General features: G+C 47.6%; 1 protein-coding gene across 1 annotated transcript in view; it reads left to right on the forward strand.

Annotated features, from left to right (window-relative positions):
- Positions 1 to 608: 608 nt before the first annotated feature.
- STEAP1 (STEAP family member 1) overlaps positions 609 to 21,733 on the forward strand; it is a 37,416-nt gene continuing 16,291 nt past the window's right edge. The window contains exons 1-3 of the mRNA XM_040434518.1: positions 609 to 633; positions 13,347 to 13,424; positions 18,953 to 19,057. Of these exons, the coding sequence (XP_040290452.1) occupies positions 13,377 to 13,424; positions 18,953 to 19,057 (153 nt within the window). The 5' untranslated portion in view covers positions 609 to 633; positions 13,347 to 13,376. The remainder of the gene's footprint in view (positions 634 to 13,346; positions 13,425 to 18,952; positions 19,058 to 21,733) is intronic.

A 21,733-nucleotide genomic window follows, 5' to 3' on the forward strand; every position in this document is an offset into this window, starting at 1 on the left:
GTGCATCCCGCAATTTTTGCGGTATCCACTGTAAAAAAAAAAAAAAAAAAAAAACAGGGACAGGTTCTATAATTTGTGGCACCATAGAGGCAGACAGCGTTTTTTTTTTTTTTTTTTTTTTTTTGTGGACCTATAGAGAAGAATGGAAAAAAATGCGGATTGGACACGAGCCAAAAATACGGTTGTAGGAATGCAGCCTAATTCTGGACAACCTCTTGCGCATGTCATTGAGATATACAAAAGAACACGTATGTATAGATCTTATACAGGACGACATCAAGATGTGTGGATGTCACCGATGGAATTAATAAAAATATACAATAAATAATATATATATATATATATATAGGTGACATCTGATACTAGGGCCGGGTGTGACAGCTACATCATGGCCGCTCTCCCAGCCCGCAGACCGCACTCATTCTTTCCACATGAAATCTGATCGATGACATCACATGACGTGGATTCTGCTCACACTGTCATGTTACACTGTGTCCCAGCAGACTGTGGGCGTGACCCGGGTGTGCTTGGAGGGTGTGGCCAGCAGGAGGCGGTGTGCACAGAGCAGGAATCACTCCTGACTCCTGAGCAGCTTACTACTAGTCTAGCAAAGCTGGTGTCTATGCTTCTCAGGTAAGTGTCCTTCCTTATCCTCCCATGACTTATACCATAGGACTCAGTATAGGGAGGGGGTCTGCCTCCTCTGTCCCATTCCAACGCAATAAACTTTATTATCGAGCTTGTAAGCCGATATAGCAGAGCTGAATGTCTTTTAACTCTTTAGGTCTTCATTAGTTGAGCTGGTGTAATGCATTTACCAGCAGTCCTGTGTAAAACCACAAATCATAGTGATATCGGCATGAGTTGTGCTAGATGGCAGCCTCAGCTCTGCTACATCTGTAACTGTCCCGTTAAGTTTAGGGAATAGCAAAAAAAATAGTATATATTCGGGCTGCGGGACCGAATAAGTTCATATAATGTAGTAGTAGGTTGACTTGCAGTCCTATGTAAGAAAAAAAAAAATACCCCATAATCTTGTGGTATCATGATATTGTGCCTAGTGACAGACTCAGCTCCACTACGTGCACAGTGAACGGAACGTCAGAGCAGATTGTTTGGAAATAGATACAGATAGGTGTGAATAGGATACGTCTTGTGTCTGTCCGCAGCGATGACGAGTGAACTGGTTGGTGCAGTTTTCTCATTCATAGTGTCAGATACCGTATACAGGAAGCCATGATGTCAGACCTGACACGAGCAACCTACAACTACAACTCCCAGCATGGCACTTTACTCAGCACGGTTGATTAGAACAAATTAATGATCCAATATGTTTGGGCCGTTGCTTAGCGACAGACACCATAGGCAGAGGGTGACAACACGAGACCTCTATACGGCTGTGAAGACTCATCAGTGTCACTGACTATACAGGAGAGGGGATGGCGGTGGCACTCTCTCCTCACTAGCCACTGTGACAGGCTGCGAGTCACTACTCAGATATAGGTTTAAATACACCTAAACCTCCAAGTGTGAACACGCACTTAGGACGCAAATACAGATTCATATCTGGCAGGAACTAGGAGGCAGTTTTTGGCAGATGCTGTCTATGAGAGCTCTCTAGAAGGAACGTATGTGGAGCAGGAGCTGTGTATGGGGCACTCTCTGACAGGCATGGTGTATGGGGCACTCTCTGACAGGCATGGTGTATGGGGCACTCTCTGACAGACATGGTGTATGGGGCACTCTCTGACAGGCATGGTGTATGGGGCACTCTCTGACAGGCATGGTGTATGGGGCACTCTCTGACAGACATGGTGTATGGGGCACTCTCTGACAGGCATGGTGTATGGGGCACTCTCTGACAGACATGGTGTATGGGGCACTCTCTGACAGGCATGGTGTATGGGGCACTCTCTGACAGACATGGTGTATGGGGCACTCTCTGACAGGCATGGTGTATGGGGCACTCTCTGACAGGCATGGTGTATGGGGCACTCTCTGACAGACATGGTGTATGGGGCACTCTCTGACAGGCATGGTGTATGGGGCACTCTCTGACAGACATGGTGTATGGGGCACTCTCTGACAGACATGGTGTATGGGGCACTCTCTGACAGACATGGTGTATGGGGCACTCTCTGACAGGCATGGTGTATGGGGCACTCTCTGACAGACATGGTGTATGGGGCACTCTCTGACAGGCATGGTGTATGGGGCACTCTCTGACAGACATGGTGTATGGGGCACTCTCTGACAGGCATGGTGTATGGGGCACTCTCTGACAGACATGGTGTATGGGGCACTCTCTGACAGGCATGGTGTATGGGGCACTCTCTGACAGGCATGGTGTATGGGGCACTCTCTGACAGGCATGGTGTATGGGGCACTCTCTGACAGACATGGTGTATGGGGCACTCTCTGACAGACATGGTGTATGGGGCACTCTCTGACAGACATGGTGTATGGGGCACTCTCTGACAGGCATGGTGTATGGGGCACTCTCTGACAGGCATGGTGTATGGGGCACTCTCTGACAGACATGGTGTATGGGGCACTCTCTGACAGACATGGTGTATGGGGCACTCTCTGACAGGCATGGTGTATGGGGCACTCTCTGACAGACATGGTGTATGGGGCACTCTCTGACAGGCATGGTGTATGGGGCACTCTCTGACAGACATGGTGTATGGGGCACTCTCTGACAGGCATGGTGTATGGGGCACTCTCTGACAGGCATGGTGTATGGGGCACTCTCTGACAGGCATGGTGTATGGGGCACTCTCTGACAGGCATGGTGTATGGGGCACTCTCTGACAGACATGGTGTATGGGGCACTCTCTGACAGACATGGTGTATGGGGCACTCTCTGACAGGCATGGTGTATGGGGCACTCTCTGACAGGCATGGTGTATGGGGCACTCTCTGACAGGCATGGTGTATGGGGCACTCTCTGACAGGCATGGTGTATGGGGCACTCTCTGACAGGCATGGTGTATGGGGCACTCTCTGACAGGCATGGTGTATGGGGCACTCTCTGACAGACATGGTGTATGGGGCACTCTCTGACAGACATGGTGTATGGGGCACTCTCTGACAGGCATGGTGTATGGGGCACTCTCTGACAGACATGGTGTATGGGGCACTCTCTGACAGGCATGGTGTATGGGGCACTCTCTGACAGACATGGTGTATGGGGCACCCTCTGACAGACATGGTGTATGGGGCACTCTGACAGGCATGGTGTATGGGGCACTCTCTGACAGGCATGGTGTATGGGGCACTCTCTGACAGACATGGTGTATGGGGCACTCTCTGACAGGCATGGTGTATGGGGCACTCTCTGACAGGCATGGTGTATGGGGCACTCTCTGACAGACATGGTGTATGGGGCACTCTCTGACAGGCATGGTGTATGGGGCACTCTCTGACAGACATGGTGTATGGGGCACTCTCTGACAGGCATGGTGTATGGGGCACTCTCTGACAGGCATGGTGTATGGGGCACTCTCTGACAGGCATGGTGTATGGGGCACTCTCTGACAGGCATGGTGTATGGGGCACTCTCTGACAGGCATGGTGTATGGGGCACTCTCTGACAGGCATGGTGTATGGGGCACTCTCTGACAGGCATGGTGTATGGGGCACTCTCTGACAGGCATGGTGTATGGGGCACTCTCTGACAGGCATGGTGTATGGGGCACTCTCTGACAGACATGGTGTATGGGGCACTCTCTGACAGACATGGTGTATGGGGCACTGTCTGACAGGCATGGTGTATGGGGCACTCTCTGACAGACATGGTGTATGGGGCACTGTCTGACAGACATGGTGTATGGGGCACTGTCTGACAGGCATGGTGTATGGGGCACTCTCTGACAGGCATGGTGTATGGGGCACTCTCTGACAGGCATGGTGTATGGGGCACTCTCTGACAGGCATGGTGTATGGGGCACTCTCTGACAGGCATGGTGTATGGGGCACTCTCTGACAGGCATGGTGTATGGGGCACTCTCTGACAGACATGGTGTATGGGGCACTCTCTGACAGACATGGTGTATGGGGCACTCTCTGACAGGCATGGTGTATGGGGCACTCTCTGACAGACATGGTGTATGGGGCACTCTCTGACAGGCATGGTGTATGGGGCACCCTCTGACAGACATGGTGTATGGGGCACCCTCTGACAGACATGGTGTATGGGGCACTCTGACAGGCATGGTGTATGGGGCACTCTCTGACAGGCATGGTGTATGGGGCACTCTCTGACAGACATGGTGTATGGGGCACTCTCTGACAGGCATGGTGTATGGGGCACTCTCTGACAGGCATGGTGTATGGGGCACTCTCTGACAGACATGGTGTATGGGGCACTCTCTGACAGGCATGGTGTATGGGGCACTCTCTGACAGACATGGTGTATGGGGCACTCTCTGACAGGCATGGTGTATGGGGCACTCTCTGACAGGTATGGTGTATGGGGCACTCTCTGACAGGCATGGTGTATGGGGCACTCTCTGACAGGCATGGTGTATGGGGCACTCTCTGACAGGCATGGTGTATGGGGCACTCTCTGACAGGCATGGTGTATGGGGCACTCTCTGACAGGCATGGTGTATGGGGCACTCTCTGACAGGCATGGTGTATGGGGCACTCTCTGACAGGCATGGTGTATGGGGCACTCTCTGACAGACATGGTGTATGGGGCACTCTCTGACAGACATGGTGTATGGGGCACTGTCTGACAGGCATGGTGTATGGGGCACTCTCTGACAGACATGGTGTATGGGGCACTGTCTGACAGACATGGTGTATGGGGCACTGTCTGACAGGCATGGTGTATGGGGCACTCTCTGACAGGCATGGTGTATGGGGCACTCTCTGACAGACATGGTGTATGGGGCACTCTCTGACAGACATGGTGTATGGGGCACTGTCTGACAGGCATGGTGTATGGGGCACTCTCTGACAGGCATGGTGTATGGGGCACTCTCTGACAGACATGGTGTATGGGGCACTCTCTGACAGGCATTGTGTATGGGGCACTCTCTGACAGACATGGTGTATGGGGCACTCTCTGACAGACATGGTGTATGGGGCACTCTCTGACAGGCAGTATATATAAGGGAACCCTCTAACAGGCAATATATATGAGGGCACCCTCTGACAGTCAGTATATATGAGGGCACCCTCTGACAGGCAGTATATATAAGGGCACCATCTGACAGGCAGTACAGTATATATAAGGGCACCCCTTAATGTTCATAAGACCCCAATACGACCTCAGATCAGGCCCACAATCAGACCTCAGCTCAGACCCCAATGTGAATGACCCCCAATCATACCTCAGCTAATAGCCCCAATATAAATAAGACCCCCCCCCCCATTCAGACCTCAGATTAGCCCCCCCGTGCCTCAGATCAGCCCCCAGCCATCTATCAGCCATCAGCCATATATCAGCCTCCAGTCATATATCAGCCTCCAGTCATATATCAGCCCCCAGTCATATATCAGCCCCCAGTCATATATCAGCCCCCAGCCATCAGCCATATATCAGCCCCCAGCCTCCAGTCATATATCAGCCTCCAGTCATATATCAACCTCCAGCCATCTATCAGACCCCAGCCATCAGCCTCATGTAAGCCCCCAGCCTGAGAGCAAATAAAATTTAAAAAAAATCAGCCTAACTCTCCTGCTCTGGACGCCACCGCTCCTCACCTCCAGTGCTCTCTGTCTTCTTCCTGCCGCAGCTGTGCTGTGATCCGACGCGTTTTCCGGTCCTTCAGTACCAATGAGCGCTTCCATAATGGAAGCGCTCATTAGTATTCACTCCATAAGACGCAGGGACATTTTCCCCCACTTTTGGGGGGGGGGGGGGTGAGTGTGTCTTATGAGGTGAAAAATATGGTGGCAGGGCAGTTATATCCAATGACTTACTGTCACGGTCTCTCCCATGATAGAGGTTAGAAGATCTGAGAGACTGGCGGCACGTGAGGTTATCTGACAGTCTCTCTGTTTTCACTTGTTGCAGTGTTGTTGTTGGTAATGACCACACCTCTTGTCCCAGGTGCAGCTTGTGGTCATTACTGCTCCTCTATTTAGTCTGGACTCACACTTCATACCATGCGGTTGATATTATCTGCTTGAAGTTGGAAGAGCTGGTGTGTGGTTCTGATTGGTGTTCCTGCTCATCCATTTTCTATTGAAGATAAGTGTTCTTTGCTTTGTATTTTGTTGTTCTCAATTGCTCGTTGTCTACTAGGCCTCAGGGAGACGCTGATTCGTTCATCTGGGAAGGAACCAGTAGTCTCAGACCCTGTCACTACTCCTAGGGATTTTCAGGGTTACTAGGGCCTAGGTTTCCGGTGTATGAATATTCCCACCTTCAGGGTCTATTCATACTGACAGGAGTCAAGGCTAGGTTTAGGGTTACCTAGCTGATCACCCATTCCCTTTCCTTAGCCTTGAGGCCTACTTCCTGGTAATTTTCCTTCTGTGGTCATTCTGGTGTTTATCCCCTCCCCCCTCTTTGTGACACATACAGTTGACTTCTCCTTTGATTGCAGTCATTCACTTTTTCTGTCTTTTCCATCCATGATGACTTCTTTAAGCTGCAGTATGTGTCTACAGAGACATCTTTGGCAACTGCCCTACTTTTCCTCAAGCTACTGTGAGGCAGTGACAGGCCTCACGGCTGCTAGGGGAGAGATATGGCAGGAGTTTCCATTTCTTCGCTGTCGATCAGCAGGTCAGAGGCCGCACCAGGTGGAACAATCAGTCTGGGATAAGAGCCCAGTCCAGACTGTTAGGAGAAGGAAGAGTCTGTGTGTAGCAGAGGCCTGGGAAGGCTCTGTACAGGTGGGCTGAGGGGCCACGGGGCTAGGTGTTAGCCTGAACTTTGGGGGACTCGCGAGGTCTTGCAATCGACGGTCGCTAGGCCAGAGTCTGGAGGACTTCTGGGCCACAATCCCCCAAAAGGTACTGGACTTTGTTACAGCCTGGAGGTGCTGGATTGTTAAGCTGGGAAAAGCCGCATGTTCTTCCCGTGTGTGAACGGGGCTTTCAGTGAGGTAGGGAGTCCTCATGTTTAGTTAGAGCCCAGCCAGGCAGGTGTTTTATTTGTATTGTTTGTTTTGGTTTTGCTGAGGTGCCAAATAAAAGCAATGTTTGGCCCCTAACCCTGTGGTCGATGAAGATCATTGTGAGAATGACCCCCGAATAAGAGGCGATCTCTTACATTTGGTGGAGGATGCGGGCATCTTGTCCATGAGAGAAGGGCAACGGTCGGTTGCTAGGGGCAACGGCGAGACAGCAGGTGCTGCTGAAAGCTGTTTTGCAGTGTGTGGAGTTAAAGGGCCGGAAGCCTGTTTGTTCGGTGGAGCAGGTGCTGCTCGTGCTATTGTGGACTATTTTTGCTGTGGTGCAGAGATATAAAGGGCCAGAAGCCCAGAGAAGAGACTGACTGACTGATTGTTGTCACTATGAAGTCTATGCAGACCCACCTGCAGCAGGACTATGCAATGGATGATTGTGAGGTCAGAAGATCTGATACAGAAAGAATCTGCGAGTTGGTGATTGGGGGAATCCCGCTGTGGGTCACTTTAGATTCCCGCCAACGCATGTCCTGGGTTAAGCCTGAAGTACTGGACTTTCTAAAGAGGGCGCCAGAGACAGATGTCACCGTGTCTCTGACCTTTATCACGGACTATGGCCGTGTGCAATGGGAGCTCTTAAAATGTGAGACCCTGGAAGTGGAGTTTGTGCTTGGCAAAGACTTTCCGTTCTTCTGGCAGCTATGGAGCGGAAAAAAGGCTTTGAGTTGTGCCGCTGGAGTTCCAGAGGAAAAGATGTGTGCCGTTGCCAAGGGCAACCGTCGGGAAGAAAAGGAGGTGGAGAGAGGTGCGGCTCTCAGGAGATCCTATGTTTCCTGCACGTGTGCGCAAAGTCCTAAAGAGTGCGGCTGGAGTTACCGTCCAGGAAAAGTCAGGACTCCAGGCCATGCTGTTTTCGGTGGCAACGTTTGCAGTAAGGAGTCTGCGGGTGTTCGGAATACCAGGAACCAAGAGAAGACTGGTGATCTGGGAATATCGTCGTCTCCCGAATCCACGACGTCAGGCGGTAAGACTGTTCCTGTTAATAGTTGTGTGGCAGATCCAGTGACCGTGAGCCGGCCGCAGTGGAAACCGGCTGGGTCAGTGACGAAAAAATCACTGAGGCGAAAAACCGTCTCGGAAGTGTATGACATTGGGAAAAACACAGTGTCTGAACAGGCGGGTAAGCCTGTTGCGGTTAGTCCCTCGCAGGGGAGAAGGTTTCTGGGTCACCCAAAGAGCCTGTGATCAAAGCTAGATTTGGGGTGGTGAAAGGCAGAGATCCCATGCTAGGCCAGGTAAGAGGTAGCATGATGGCCGTCCCAGAGACTGATAGAGTGTTACATGTTCGGGACAATTATGTGGACAATACGGACTATCAGGTGGTTCTCACTGAGGGAGAGTCTCCGGTGAGAACTGGGACTTGTGAACCTGATGTTACAAATACGCTCATACATGAGGGAATGGTGGGCTGTAATTTCCCCTTATGCTTGGAGGTTTTAAGTAATGGAGACACTTCTGCAGAGAGTGACAAAACTCCTGCAGAATCTGTACCTGTCCCTTTAAATGATAATGTGAAGGAGCTGCACATTGAGAACAAGGGTGCAGATAAGGTGCAAAGTGATGGTACCATGCTTGCCGAAATGCATAATGGAAATGTGATGTCATGTGAAATATGTGATAATAATGACAACAAATTGTGTCTAAATTGGAGAAGAAACAGAAGATGTTGGACAAGCTCCTGGCTGAAGAGAAAACCACCTCGGCCAGATATGCTGAAAAACGTGACCAAGCGGAGACTGATGCTCGAGAGAAGGCGACCAAGGCCCTCTCCTTGGCCAGAGCTCTTGAAGAAGTACTTGAGGAGCGAGATGAATTTGAGAGGCTGAACAGGCAACTCAGAGCAGAGATGGAAGATCTCATGAGCTCAAAAGATGACGTCGGGAAGAACGTCTATGAGTTGGAGAAGTCTAAGCGTGCTCTCGAGCAGCAGGTGGAAAATGAGAAACTTGAAGAGGAGAGTCCTCTGAAGGATGTCAAGAGGTCTAAGCCAGAGCCTGTTAGGAGGCGGTCTGGAGATGATGGCGCTGTAGTACCGCCTGAGGCAGAGAAGATGGAAGGTCTTTCTGCTGAACCCGTTGATGGGGCTGATGTGGATGCAGAGGCCAAGAGTCTCATGACAGTGTGTAACCAGGACCAGGTCGCAAAGGATGTCCCCTCCGCCTACAAGTTTCTCCAAGTAGCCAGCAGCCTGCTGGGGAAGAAATATGAGGAGATGGACGACCAGTATGCAGATCCTGTCTACTACTGTGGGCTGGCTCTCCCGAATTCCTCCCAAAAAGAGAACAGTGTCCTGGGTGAGCCTCTGGAGAAAGAGGAGAAGGACTTAAAAGGGCAAGTATATGATGCCGGGTCCAAGGAAACAAAGGCTGAAGAAGTTAAGGCCGAGGTGTTGGGGGACGTGAGGTCCTCAGGTGCTGCAGAGACCGAAGGAGTGGCTACTGATGTGGAAAAAGCCACTAAAGAAGCAGAGGTCTCTGAAACTGCTGCCAAAGTGGGGGAAACCACAGCTGGGAAAATGGAAGATGTGCACCGGAGGCATTTTAAAAAAGCGTGCGGGGACAAGCATGCTCTGCTGAAGGAGAAAGGGTCGAGACACAACCATGAACTGGAACCGTTCAGTCAAGAGTTGCAGCAGTCCAAGAAAGGACATGAGGAGCATGTACAGAAGCCCAAGAATCAAAAAAGAGAGCTTGCCGATCACATAAAAAACATCTTCTGAGAGAAGTTCCAGAGGCCGAAGGCCAAATGTGGAGAGAAAAAGAAAGAAAAAAGAGAGGCCACGGGTGCGAAGGCGCAACATCCTCGCTCGTGAAAGAGAGTACCTGCTCATGAGATGGGGAAGAAAGTCCCATAGATATGATCTACTCCATAATAAACTTGTGTTCGTGACAAACCAAGCGCTGTTTTCCTGGGTCTGGCAGAATAAAGGGAAGACTGTAAGCCAGGTAGATGCCCTCTCACAAGCATTTGGGTTTGGTGCTAGTGTTCACCCCTACGGCTGCTAGGGGAGAGATATGGCAGGAGTTTCCATTTCTTCGCTGTCAATCAGCAGGTCAGAGGCCGCACCAGGTGGAACAATCAGTCTAGGATAAGAGCCCAGTCCAGACTGTTAGGAGGAGGAAGAGTCTGTGTGCAGCAGAGGCCTGGGAAGGCTCTGTACAAGTGGGCTCAGCTGAGCTGGCTGAGAGGCCACGGGGCTAGGTGTTCGTCTGAGGGGGACTCCGCGAGGTCTTGGAATCGACGGTCGCTAGGCCAGAGTCAGGAGGACTTCTTGGCCACAATCCCCCAAAAGGTACTGGACTTTGTTACAGCCTGGAAGTGCTGGATTGTTAGGCTGGGAAAAGCCGCATGTTCTTCCCGTGTGTGAACGGGGCTTTCAGTGAGGTAGGGAGTCCTCATGTTTAGTTAGAGCCCAGCCGGGCAGGTGTTTTATTTATATATAGGTGCCAAATAAAAGCAATGTTTGGCCCCTAACCCTGTGGTCGATGAAGATCATTGTGAGAATGACCCCCGAATAAGAGGCGATTCCTTACACTACACAAACTCTAACTACCTGCTTTGTTTTGTGGTACTCTGCAAATATTTTATTTCAGACATAATGGTGTCATAACTATAAATACCACATAGTGCCCCATAGAGAGCACCCCTGAAAACAGCAGTACTCCCAAAAATTATAGAGCCGGAGACATAATTTTCCATATTGTGCCTCAGACGGTTATAGTAAAAGTACCATCTTTTATACCCCACAGAGTGATAGTGATCTTCTCAGTGTCCACACAAAGTAATGAAGCTGCTAATTTCCTACATAATATTCATGCCCAATATGCGCCCATTTTACCCCCCAATAAGCAACAGTGCCCCTGTGAGCTCCCTAGACAGTTATAATGCCCTCTTTATGCTCATTTGAAAGTAATAATGCCCCATGAGTGCCCCCTAAAAAGCAATAATGACCCCTTAGTGCTCACTAAAAAGTAATAATGCTCCATAAAAAGTAATGCTCCTGGGTAGCCCTAAAACTAATAATGCCCCCTAAAGGGGTTATCCCATGAATAAGGTAAAAAATGCAAATCATACATAATCTAGTACATGACAATCTCTTTCTAATAAAGCTAAAACCAGCCCTGTACCTCACATGGATCCGGGCAGCTTAGGGGGGCTGTCCTTTCTCAGTGGGGCATGTCCTGTCTGCTGCAGCTAGTGGCAGTTGACGGATGGAATTGAGCATGTGCTTCCGTCTCAGTAAGCAGGACAGAGAAATTTGAAAAAGAGCAAACAGCAGGTGGCGCTATGCAGGAGGCTATACTAAATATTTAATTACATATGTATTCAGATCCAGATGCTGGTTTGAAAACTGTAGAATATTTTTTGTGGGACATCCCCTTTTATAATAATGCCTATTATGCCCCCTTAAGTAGTGCCACCCTGAATAAGTAATAATGCCCTTTGAGACCTCTTAAGTAAGACCCAAGACACAATTACCCCGATTCCCCACAAGCACGATGAGGCATCTTTGCGCAGCTAGTATAGGTGGCATAATGTGATGATGTCATCGCACCGCCTGCATCAGGAAGCTGATGTCATGTGTGTGGTCAGGCATCCTGTAGGAAGAGAATGGAAGGGCAGGAAGCCTATAACTCCCTGCTTAACCACAGGCTTCAACTGTATTGGCATCCGCAGGGTTGACCAGGGCTAGAAAAACAAGCCTGCTCTCTTACAAACACAGCGCCACCCCTGTTCACAGGTCATTTCTGGTATTGCAGATCAGCCCTGTTCACTTCAATAGATCCGAGATGTAATACCGGATACAGCCTATGGACAGGTGTGGCGCTTTTTCTCTAGGAAAACCGCCATGTTTTTCTAATCCTAGTTACCCTTTAAGGCTAGAGCTCCAATACAAATTTTGCAATTATTACAAAACTTTTTCCCCCTATAGAAAAACATTGAGTTGTGTTAACGTTCCTGGGAACCAAACATTATTGTGGAGCCCCCTATTGGTGAACTTGAAAACACCAGAAATCTAGATACCGTAAATCATGCCCAATTCCCTGGGTGCTGATATTAGGACACTGCATTAATCGAAGTAACTCTAGTAGTAACCACGAGTAGTCACAGTGATGGGAAACAGAATTTTTCAGAAATAGATGCAGAAACATGGCTTGTGTTAGTCAGCATACCTCCTTAGATACAAGGGGGCTCAGTTTTCTACTTCTGGCCCTAAAAATTCACTAGCCCTGTACCGCACATGGGTCCAGAGATCTCCCCATTCACTGCTGCAATTGCCCTGCTATATTATCTTCAGCTTGGCAGCTCACGGGTGTGTCCTTTCTGCTGCATCTCTCACCCTATAACTGCCACAGCTTCTAACGGAACATAGGGCTGGTGGCAATCGAAGATTTAAACTGAGCACGTTCGACCAGCTCAGTGAGACGGACAAAATATAAGGAAAAGTAACAAACAGCAGGTGGCGCTATACAGATACATTTTATTGAATAACTCAGTGTCTATACAATTTTTTTTATTACATGCAATTACAAAAGTATTCACATCTAGGTGCTGGTTTAATAAATGCAGAATATGAATCGTGACACAACCCCTTTAAGGGGCCGTTAACATGGCAGGTTTTACTGCAGAATTTTGACGCAGACTGCTGCAATAAAATTTTGCCAAAATCCTGTCGGCATCTGCCTGGTTTCTGCCTCCCATTCATTTTATTGGGTGGCTGAGCTGTGGATCATGGAGCCCTTTTCGGCGCAGCTGCAGATTAAGCTGCTGCTCCGCAATCCTTAATTCACCGGAGGAACTTCTGCGCCAAAGTTCCACGGCAAAAGAGTTCATGTGAACATACCCCAAGTCTTTTTATTTTTATCATGCCTTCTCCAGACATTCTGTGTTTGCATAATCTCTCGTCAAAGTAAAAATATCCGGACGTTTCTCAGAAACTCTGACATTTGCGTAGCCTTGGCAGGACCAGATGAGGGCTTAAAAAAAATTTAAAAAAATTAAAATCCGCCTGTGTGAGTTTATTCAGAGAGGAAAATGGGTTTAATAGGAGATATAATGGCCGCCATTCATCGCACAGGAACCTGGGGGCTGTTAGGGGCCGACTGTTTACTGGGACCACAGAGCAGTTTCTTGTATGAATCATTTTCTGGTTTTACTAAAAGCTGCGTCTGGATTTTGCTTTCCTTTCCAGTGTTTGCTCCTTACTGGCACAATGGATCCTTGATGAATCGGAAACAAGATAATATGGGGGAAAATCACAGCTGCGTCCAGGTGAGTTACAAAATCAGACTGGGATTGTAAAAACAATCCTGGGAGATCAGCTACTGCAGGTACTAAAGGAACTGTACCGCCCAGGGGACTACTACCAATACCAGTAAACAGGGACTGAAAAAAACACACTATGCAAAGACCAGTATTACCGCCATATAGTGGTAGATATTCATACAGACGGTATAAGTGATTGCAGTACAGTTATATCCAGTGACTTACAGTTCATGCACGTGTTCTCCGATTGGAATCATTCCCTTTTCCCGTCTTTTCCATATGGCCCGGACCACCATGACGACTTCTTTCAGCCTTAACTTGTATCTGGAGAATTTGCAACACAGACATCTTTGGCTCCTCACTTTTCCAGCATGCTTCCTGCTAGGGTTGTTACGATACCAAAATTTTGATTCGATTTCGATACCATAAAAAAGTATTGCGATACTCGATACCATTCGATACCACGCAAAAAAAAAAAACACCAAAAAAAGCAGCGTGCATTCCACATTTTATGGAACGTCCGGCCCATAATAGAACATATCCTATTTTTTGGGGGGGCAAAGTGACAAAAAAAATGGCGAATCACGTGGTTTTTATTTTTTTCTGTTACGGCGTTCACCGCATAGGAAATATTTTTTTAATATTTTAATAGTTCGCACTTTTTCGGGCGTGGCGATATGTAATATGTTTTTTTTTATTGTTTATATATTTTATATGTAAAATTGGGAAAGGCGGGATTTAAACTATTATTTTTTTTTTTACTTTTTACTTACTATTTCCCCCCTTAGGGGCTAGAACCTGGGATCTTTTAATCTCTTGTCCTTTTCACCCTAATAGATCTCTATCAGGGTGAATAGGACTTCACACTCTCTCTGCTGCTCTGTGCTTTGTGCACACAGCAGCAGGGAGCTTACCATGGCAGCCAGGGCTTCAGTAGCATCCTGGCTGCCATGGTAACCAATCGGAGCCCCCGACTTCACTGCTGGGGCTCTGATGAGAACTTCCACTGCCATCAATGAGGAGGAGGGGAGACGACCCTGTGGCCACTGCCACCAATAAATATAACAATGAGGGGGGGACCCTTTGGCCACTGTGCCACCAATGATTATACTTTACAATACTAGGATTGGGGGGCGCACTGCGCCACCAATGAATATAACTAACACATTAATTTAAGTGTAGGCAGCGGGTGCCGGCAGCGCTATCACATATCCGGCACCTGCCCTCTATGACCTGGCGCTGCGATCCCCGGCAATTAACTCCTCAGGTTCGGCACCTGAGGGGTTAACTGCCGGGGATCACAGCTCCCTGTCATAGAGGGTGGGTGCCGGGTATGTGATACCGCTGCCTACACTTAAATTAATGTGTTAATTATATTCATTGGTGGCGCAGTGCGCCCCCCAATCCTAGTATTGTAAAGTATAATCATTGGTGGCACAGTGGCCACAGGCTCCCCCCCTCATTGTTATATTTATAGCCCCTACCCTCCTCCGCAGTGCTATCAGTCCATTGGTGGCAGCGGCACAGGAGGGAGGGACTGCCTCCTTCTCCCCTGTGCTGCTGAGGAGAACATGGCATGCGCTGAGAGCCATGTTCTCTAACAGATACGAGGCTGCGCAGCTTAGTATCGTTAAATTGTAAGACCCGATATCGTATCGATCCGGCTCTAAAAGTATTGATTGGGTATCGAAACTTCGATACCGGGTGCAACTCTACTTCCTACCTTTCCCAAGCCTGCACAAACTCCCCATCCTGCTGATGTCCTTTCTCAGGGGGCATATCCTTCCTGCTGCAGCTTTCTCCCAATGACAATTAAGGGGGCCTAACCTTTCTCAATGGGTTGTTTCTGCTGTAGCTCGCTCCCTATCACAGCTCAACAGCCATGTCTTTTCTGCTGCAGCTCTCTCACTATTACAGCTCAATGGGTGTGTCCTTTCTGCTACAGCTCTCTCCCTATCACAGCTCAGGGGAGCATGTCTTTTATGCTACACTTCTCTCCTTGTAATTGTCACAGTTTCTAACAGTAGATCCGGCTGATGGCAATTGAAGGATGGAACTGAGCATGTATGACCACCTCACCAATGTTACTGTGGCAGACTGATAAATAAAAATAAAAACAAACAGCAGGTGGCGCTGTACAGATACATTTTATTGAATAACTCACTGTCTATACAAAATTCTTAATAACATGCAACTACGAAAGTATTCAGATCCAGACCCTGAAAAATGTAGAATTTTTTATGTTTTGATCTAATAACACCCTTGGGACCCCAGATACAGGCAGTGGTTTCATAAGCAGATTAAAAAGCACTTTAAAAAGTTTCAAAGCAAACAAAATTTGTACCTTATTGTAGTCCAATACAGAACCCCCAGCAACCCAGTAAATTAGCTTCCACCTTGTCTTCATTGGACCAGTTTTTTGATTAGTGGTGGGGGGGGGTCCAGGTGGAAGGTCCTGCAATTGAAAAAAAAACTTAAATGAAAAGACTAAAATCTGCACTATACTCTGCCAGTAACTAATGCAGATTCATCACAAATATATTGTCATAAATACATTGAAAAAGTCAAAAAGTCCCGCTAAAGGGAATGCCTGAGGCTATATGCTGGCGGAAAGTGGGACATATGGCCTCTATGGGTCTTTATACCAGAGCTGTAGACCGCTGTGTCTCCATGCAGAACCATCCCTGGAAAGGAATGCTTCTCGGGGAGCAGAGAGAATGAGTGGGCCCTTCTGAGGGAATAATTCTGAGGGCCACCCCTCCATCTATACAGAATATGTCTACGTCTACTTTAAATTTCCATGATCATTTTTGTCGTTATCATTGAACACACAGGGCATTTCATAAAAAAAAATACTAATAAATAGGTCATTTATGAATCAGTTCATAAGAAGAAGGCCCTGGGGGGATTCAAAATCACCTCCAGATGGGAGTGTCTTCTGCTGGACCTTTGAGTCAGGCTATTATTAGGGGCCCATTATTGTGTCAGGTCCACTGGACGATCCATATGAATCCACAAGAAACAAAACCTCCAAGCAATCATCCAGATGTGTGAAGAAATGGGAGCCCTCCCTATATATACTGCTCAAAAAAATAAAGGGAACACTTAAACAACACAATGTAACTCCAAGTCAATCACACTTCTGTGAAATCAAACTGTCCACTTAGGAAGCAACACTGAGTGACAATCAATTTCACATGCTGTTGTGCAAATGGGATAGACAACAGGTGGAAATTATAGGCAATTAGCAAGACACCCCCAATAAAGGAGTGGTTCTGCAGGTGGTGACCACAGATCACTTCTCAGTTCCTATGCTTCCTGGCTGATGTTTTGGTCACTTTTGAATGCTGGCGGTGCTTTCACTCTAGTGGTAGCATGAGACGGAGTCTACAACCCACACAAGTGGCTCAGGTAGTGCAGCTTATCCAGGATGGCACATCAATGCGAGCTGTGGCAAGAAGGTTTGCTGTGTCTGTCAGCGTAGTGTCCAGAGCATGGAGGCGCTACCAGGAGACAGGCCAGTACATCAGGAGACGTGGAGGAGGCCGTAGGAGGGCAACAACCCAGCAGCAGGACCGCTACCTCCACCTTTGTGCAAGGAGGAACAGGAGGAGCACTGCCAGAGCCCTGCAAAATGACCTCCAGCAGGCCACAAATGTGCATATGTCTGCTCAAACGGTCAGAAACAGACTCCATGAGGGTGATATGAGGGCCCGACGTCCACAGGTGGGGGTTGTGCTTACAACCCAACACCGTGCAGGACGTTTGGCATTTGCCAGAGAACACCAAGATTGGCAAATTCGCCACTGGCGCCCTGTGCTCTTCACAGATGAATGCAGGTTCATACTGAGCACATGTGACAGACGTGACAGAGTCTGGAGACGCCGTGGAGAACGTTCTGCTGCCTGCAACATCCTCCAGCATGACCGGTTTGGCATTGGGTCAGTAATGGTGTGGGGTGGCATTTCTTTGGAGGGCCGCACAGCCCTCTATGTGCTCACCAGAGGTAGCCTGACTGCCATTAGGTACCGAGATGAGATCCTTAGACCCCTTGTGAGATCATATGCTGGTGCGGTTGGCCCTGGGTTCCTCCTAATGCAAGACAATGCTAGACCTCATGTGGCTGGAGTGTGTCAGCAGTTCCTGCAAGACGAAGGCATTGATGCTATGGACTAGCCCGCCCGTTCCCCAGACCTGAATCCAATTGAGCACATCTGGGACATCATGTCTCTCTCTATCCACCAACGTCACGTTGCACCACAGACCTTCCAGGAGTTGGCAGATGCTTTAGTCCAGGTCTGGGAGGAGATCCCTCAGGAGACCGTCCGCCACCTCACCAGGAGCATGCACAGGCGTTGTAGGGAGGTCATACAGGCACGTGGAGGCCACACACACTACTGAGCCTCATTTTGACTTGTTTTAAGGACATTACATCAAAGTTGGATCAGCCTGTAGTGTGTTTTTCCACTTTAATTTTGAGTGTGACTCCAAATCCAGACCTCCATGGGTTGAAAAATTTGATTTCCATTTTTTTATTTTTGTGTGATTTTGTTGTCAGCACATTCAACTATGTAAAGAACAAAGTATTTCAGAAGAATATTTAATTAACTCAGATCTAGGATGTGTTATTTTTGTGTTCCCTTTATTTTTTTGAGCAGTGTATTTCTTCATTCTTTTTGAACAATACTTTAATGGGTTCTATTATGTACAGCTTCCACATCCTACTTTTTGACATAAAATGTCTTCATTGACAATCCTCACCTGCAACAGTACCGGCATTACAAGGGCAGAATCACTTAAAATAGAGTACTATAGGGTTGTTCACATAGCAGAACCAGGGCTGATTATGGAAAGGGCATTAAGGAGCATTCACCTCCCGGTTGTCTCCATTGTTTCCATACACTCCAGTTTAATGACATAAGGAGATACAGATAGGCAGCTACTTATCTCCTGGTTCAACAAAATATTGAGCTGATGTTTGACTCCCCAGTAGAGGTCAAGGAACAGTCAGGCTGCCCCCATACACATGAGATAGTCAGCAGATTCTATTCATTTCCATGTTATCTTATGTGTATGGCCTAATTACGTTACGAGGGTAGACTCAATCTTCAGAACCTTTTGAGAGTCAACCTTGCTCAGGAGCTGCCATCCACCCTTCAGAACTTTCGAGATTTAGCCTTGTCCAGGAGCCTCCACCCTTCAGAACCTTTGAGATTCACCCTTGTCCAGGAGCCTACCCTCTTCAGAAATTTTTATATTCACCCTTGTCCAGGAGCCTCCACCCTTCAGAACCTTTGAGATTCACCCTTGTCCAGGAGCCTACCCTCTTCAGAACCTTTCATAGCCACCCTTGTCCAGGAGCCACCACCCTTTAGAATTTGACTATCCTGTCTACACTGTACGGTTATATGACCATTTCCATATCTAGACCAACATTTGTTACTTATAGAAACATTCATTTTTAGACCATGATAGGATCTAATAATTTCAGTGTCAGGTTTATATTTATTGCCTATAAATATTTTGTTTTTCAGCAGTTAACCGGCATGGCAGAGGAGGAGATGCCCAGTTCTTGTACCTGCAATGGCAATGTCTGGGCACCACAACAATGGAGAAGCATGGAATGCAAAACGAAGTTGGTAATATATCACAATAGTTGGTAATATATCACAATATGAATTATAGAATCTACTTTATACTCCTTGGAAGTATACTTTGTTGGGTAGTAACCTTCCTTCAAGTGGCCAAATATTCTATAACAGGGATCAGCACCCTCCGGCACTCCAGCTGTTCTGAAACTACAACTCCCATAATCCTCCTTTCATTTCTACGGGAGTTACAAGAACAATAGAGTAAGTGTGCATGATGGGAGTTGTCTTTTCACTGGAGAAGCTGGAGTGCCGAAGGTAGCTGATGCCTGTTCTATACCACTGTCCCTTAGTTGTATCCTTATGTGGAAAGCTGTGTGACAAGCGTTATGGATTTTATCCAGCTTTTCCATACTCCTGAATGTCATAGTTGCCTGATTACAGTAGTGATTCAAATATAATCAGGTAGTTTGCTTGTCAGAAGCCTGGGAAAGCTAGGTAATAGCCCCTGAGGCACCTAAGAACCATGATGTTTTGCACAGGAATATCCTGCAAATGGGACCTCAAAGAGCAGGGCTGATTTCCATATAAGGAGTGTTTCAATACAATGCAGGGGCGTTCCTAGGTTAAGCAGGGGTTGGGTCTAAAATATTCCACAATGTGGTGTTCAAATGTTGGAGGTTATATCACGTGGTGGTCCAACGGCAGTCAAATTCGTTGTCAACTAGGTTTACCAAAAGTGACTGAAGAGACTATTTACTAGGAGGCGAATGCTCTTTAAAGGATAACAGTCACATTTAGACCCTAATTTCAATTTTCATATATGTAGTTACTAATGACATGATATTCCATTATCAGTTATTGACTTACCCCCTATTTAATAAGATTCAGCCCTTAGCAACCAGTCTGCATAAAACTGCAATTTCACTATTCAGTTAAGATGGCCGCCACTGCCCTCACCCTGAGGCTAATCCCGCCTGCCCTCACTAGCCAGTAACAATAGCCCCCCAAAAGTGTCAGTAACCAGAGCTCTCCCCCCTAAAGAATTAATCTCCTGCAGCACAAAGGGGTCCTCTTACCACATGTTGCTTTCATTTATACACTGAGCAGACGGCAGATCTCCCTTCCCCGGTCTGCGCTACTTCAACTCTGCATTCTCCAGCTCTGCTGAGTGAGGGAGCGTCTGCCAAGTGCAGGGACAGGGAGAAGTGCACACAGCCCAGGCACTGTTATCAGCTGCTGGGGAGGACCTGGCTTTAAATCATTTACTTACAGTCCCTGGCTGTCAGTAATCTGACCCTGCACGCAGCGTGGTCCGTCCTTCAACAGATAGACGGACCATGCCTAGCAACCCTATTTTAAGCACAGGTAAAAGTAGGCAGTACAGGGAACAAAAATGTGGAATTAAGGGGTAATTGAATACACAGTGAAAAGTTGAAATCGGGCCACCAAGGAGATATTAATCACCACAATCCAATACTCCAAAAAAATAAATACAACAGTTATCCTTTAAATTTCATAAAGTATTCTGAATATAAGAAACAAGTTCTTCATTTGAGAACACAAGCATCTGCTGTTAGCGCAAACTGCAACTGTGGTGCTCTCTGCCAATGAGGAGACTGGCAAGCTCAGAACCTGGGCTCCCTGCCAGATCTGCGCCCGCACTGTACTGTTATGCAGACAGGTGTCAAAACGCCATATGAGGAGCGCAGTAACAAAAACAAAGGTGCAAAGATCTGTCACATCAGACTCTGCACTCGCGGTTTTGATTGGTCATGGGACAGATATGCGAAAGGTCCTCGGTGGAAAGCGATCAGCACTTCTTTTGTTTTCATGCTCTGCAATCAATGAGAAGAGGACTGCAGCATAAAACGTTGTGAAAATTGGTAATCAAGAAAGCTAAAAATAATGGAAAAACATCTTCAGACCCCCAAAATAGCGATATATTGGTCTGATGGCACATTTGTAATATACATCCATAAGCAGAGGCCTTCATTTATTAAGACTGGGGTTTCATACGTCAGTCTAAATAGAAAGTGTAAAGAAAATGTAAAATAAATGTCAGAATTTCAGTAAAAGTCAAAAAGTGAAATCTGTGCCCTCCATTAGCAGGTGCAGATTGGCGCCAGAATTTGTGCTATTTTCTGTCTTTTCTATTCTGGCCCACACCCATTGTGTTCCTTCCTGGTTCTGTTATAGGTGCACTGTTCCTTCCTGGCTCTGTTATAGGTGCACTGTTCCTTGCTGGTTCTGTTATAGGTGCACTGTTCCTTGCTGGCTCTGTTATAGGTGCACTGTTACTTCCTGGCTCTGTTATAGGTGCACTGTTCCTTCCTGGCTCTCTTATAGGTGCACTGTTCCTTGCTGGCTCTGTTATAGGTGCACTGTTCTTTGCTGGTTCTGTTATAGGTGCACTGTTCCTTCCTGGCTCTGTTATAGGTGCACTGTTCCTTGCTGGCTCTGTTATAGGTAAACTGTTCCTTCCTGGCTCTGTTATAGGTGCACTGTTCTTTGCTGGTTCTGTTATAGGTGCACTGTTCCTTGCTGGCTCTGTTATAGGGGCACTGTTCCTTCCTGGTTCTGTTATAGGTGCACTGTTCCTTGCTGGTTCTGTTATAGGTGCACTGTTCTTTGCTGGTTCTGTTATAGGTGCACTGTTCTTTGCTGGTTCTGTTATAGGTGCACTGTTCTTTGCTGGTTCTGTTATAGGTGCACTGTTCTTTGCTG

This window comes from Bufo bufo, chromosome 5 (genome assembly GCF_905171765.1).
Source record: "Bufo bufo chromosome 5, aBufBuf1.1, whole genome shotgun sequence".
Lineage (NCBI taxonomy): Eukaryota > Metazoa > Chordata > Amphibia > Anura > Bufonidae > Bufo > Bufo bufo.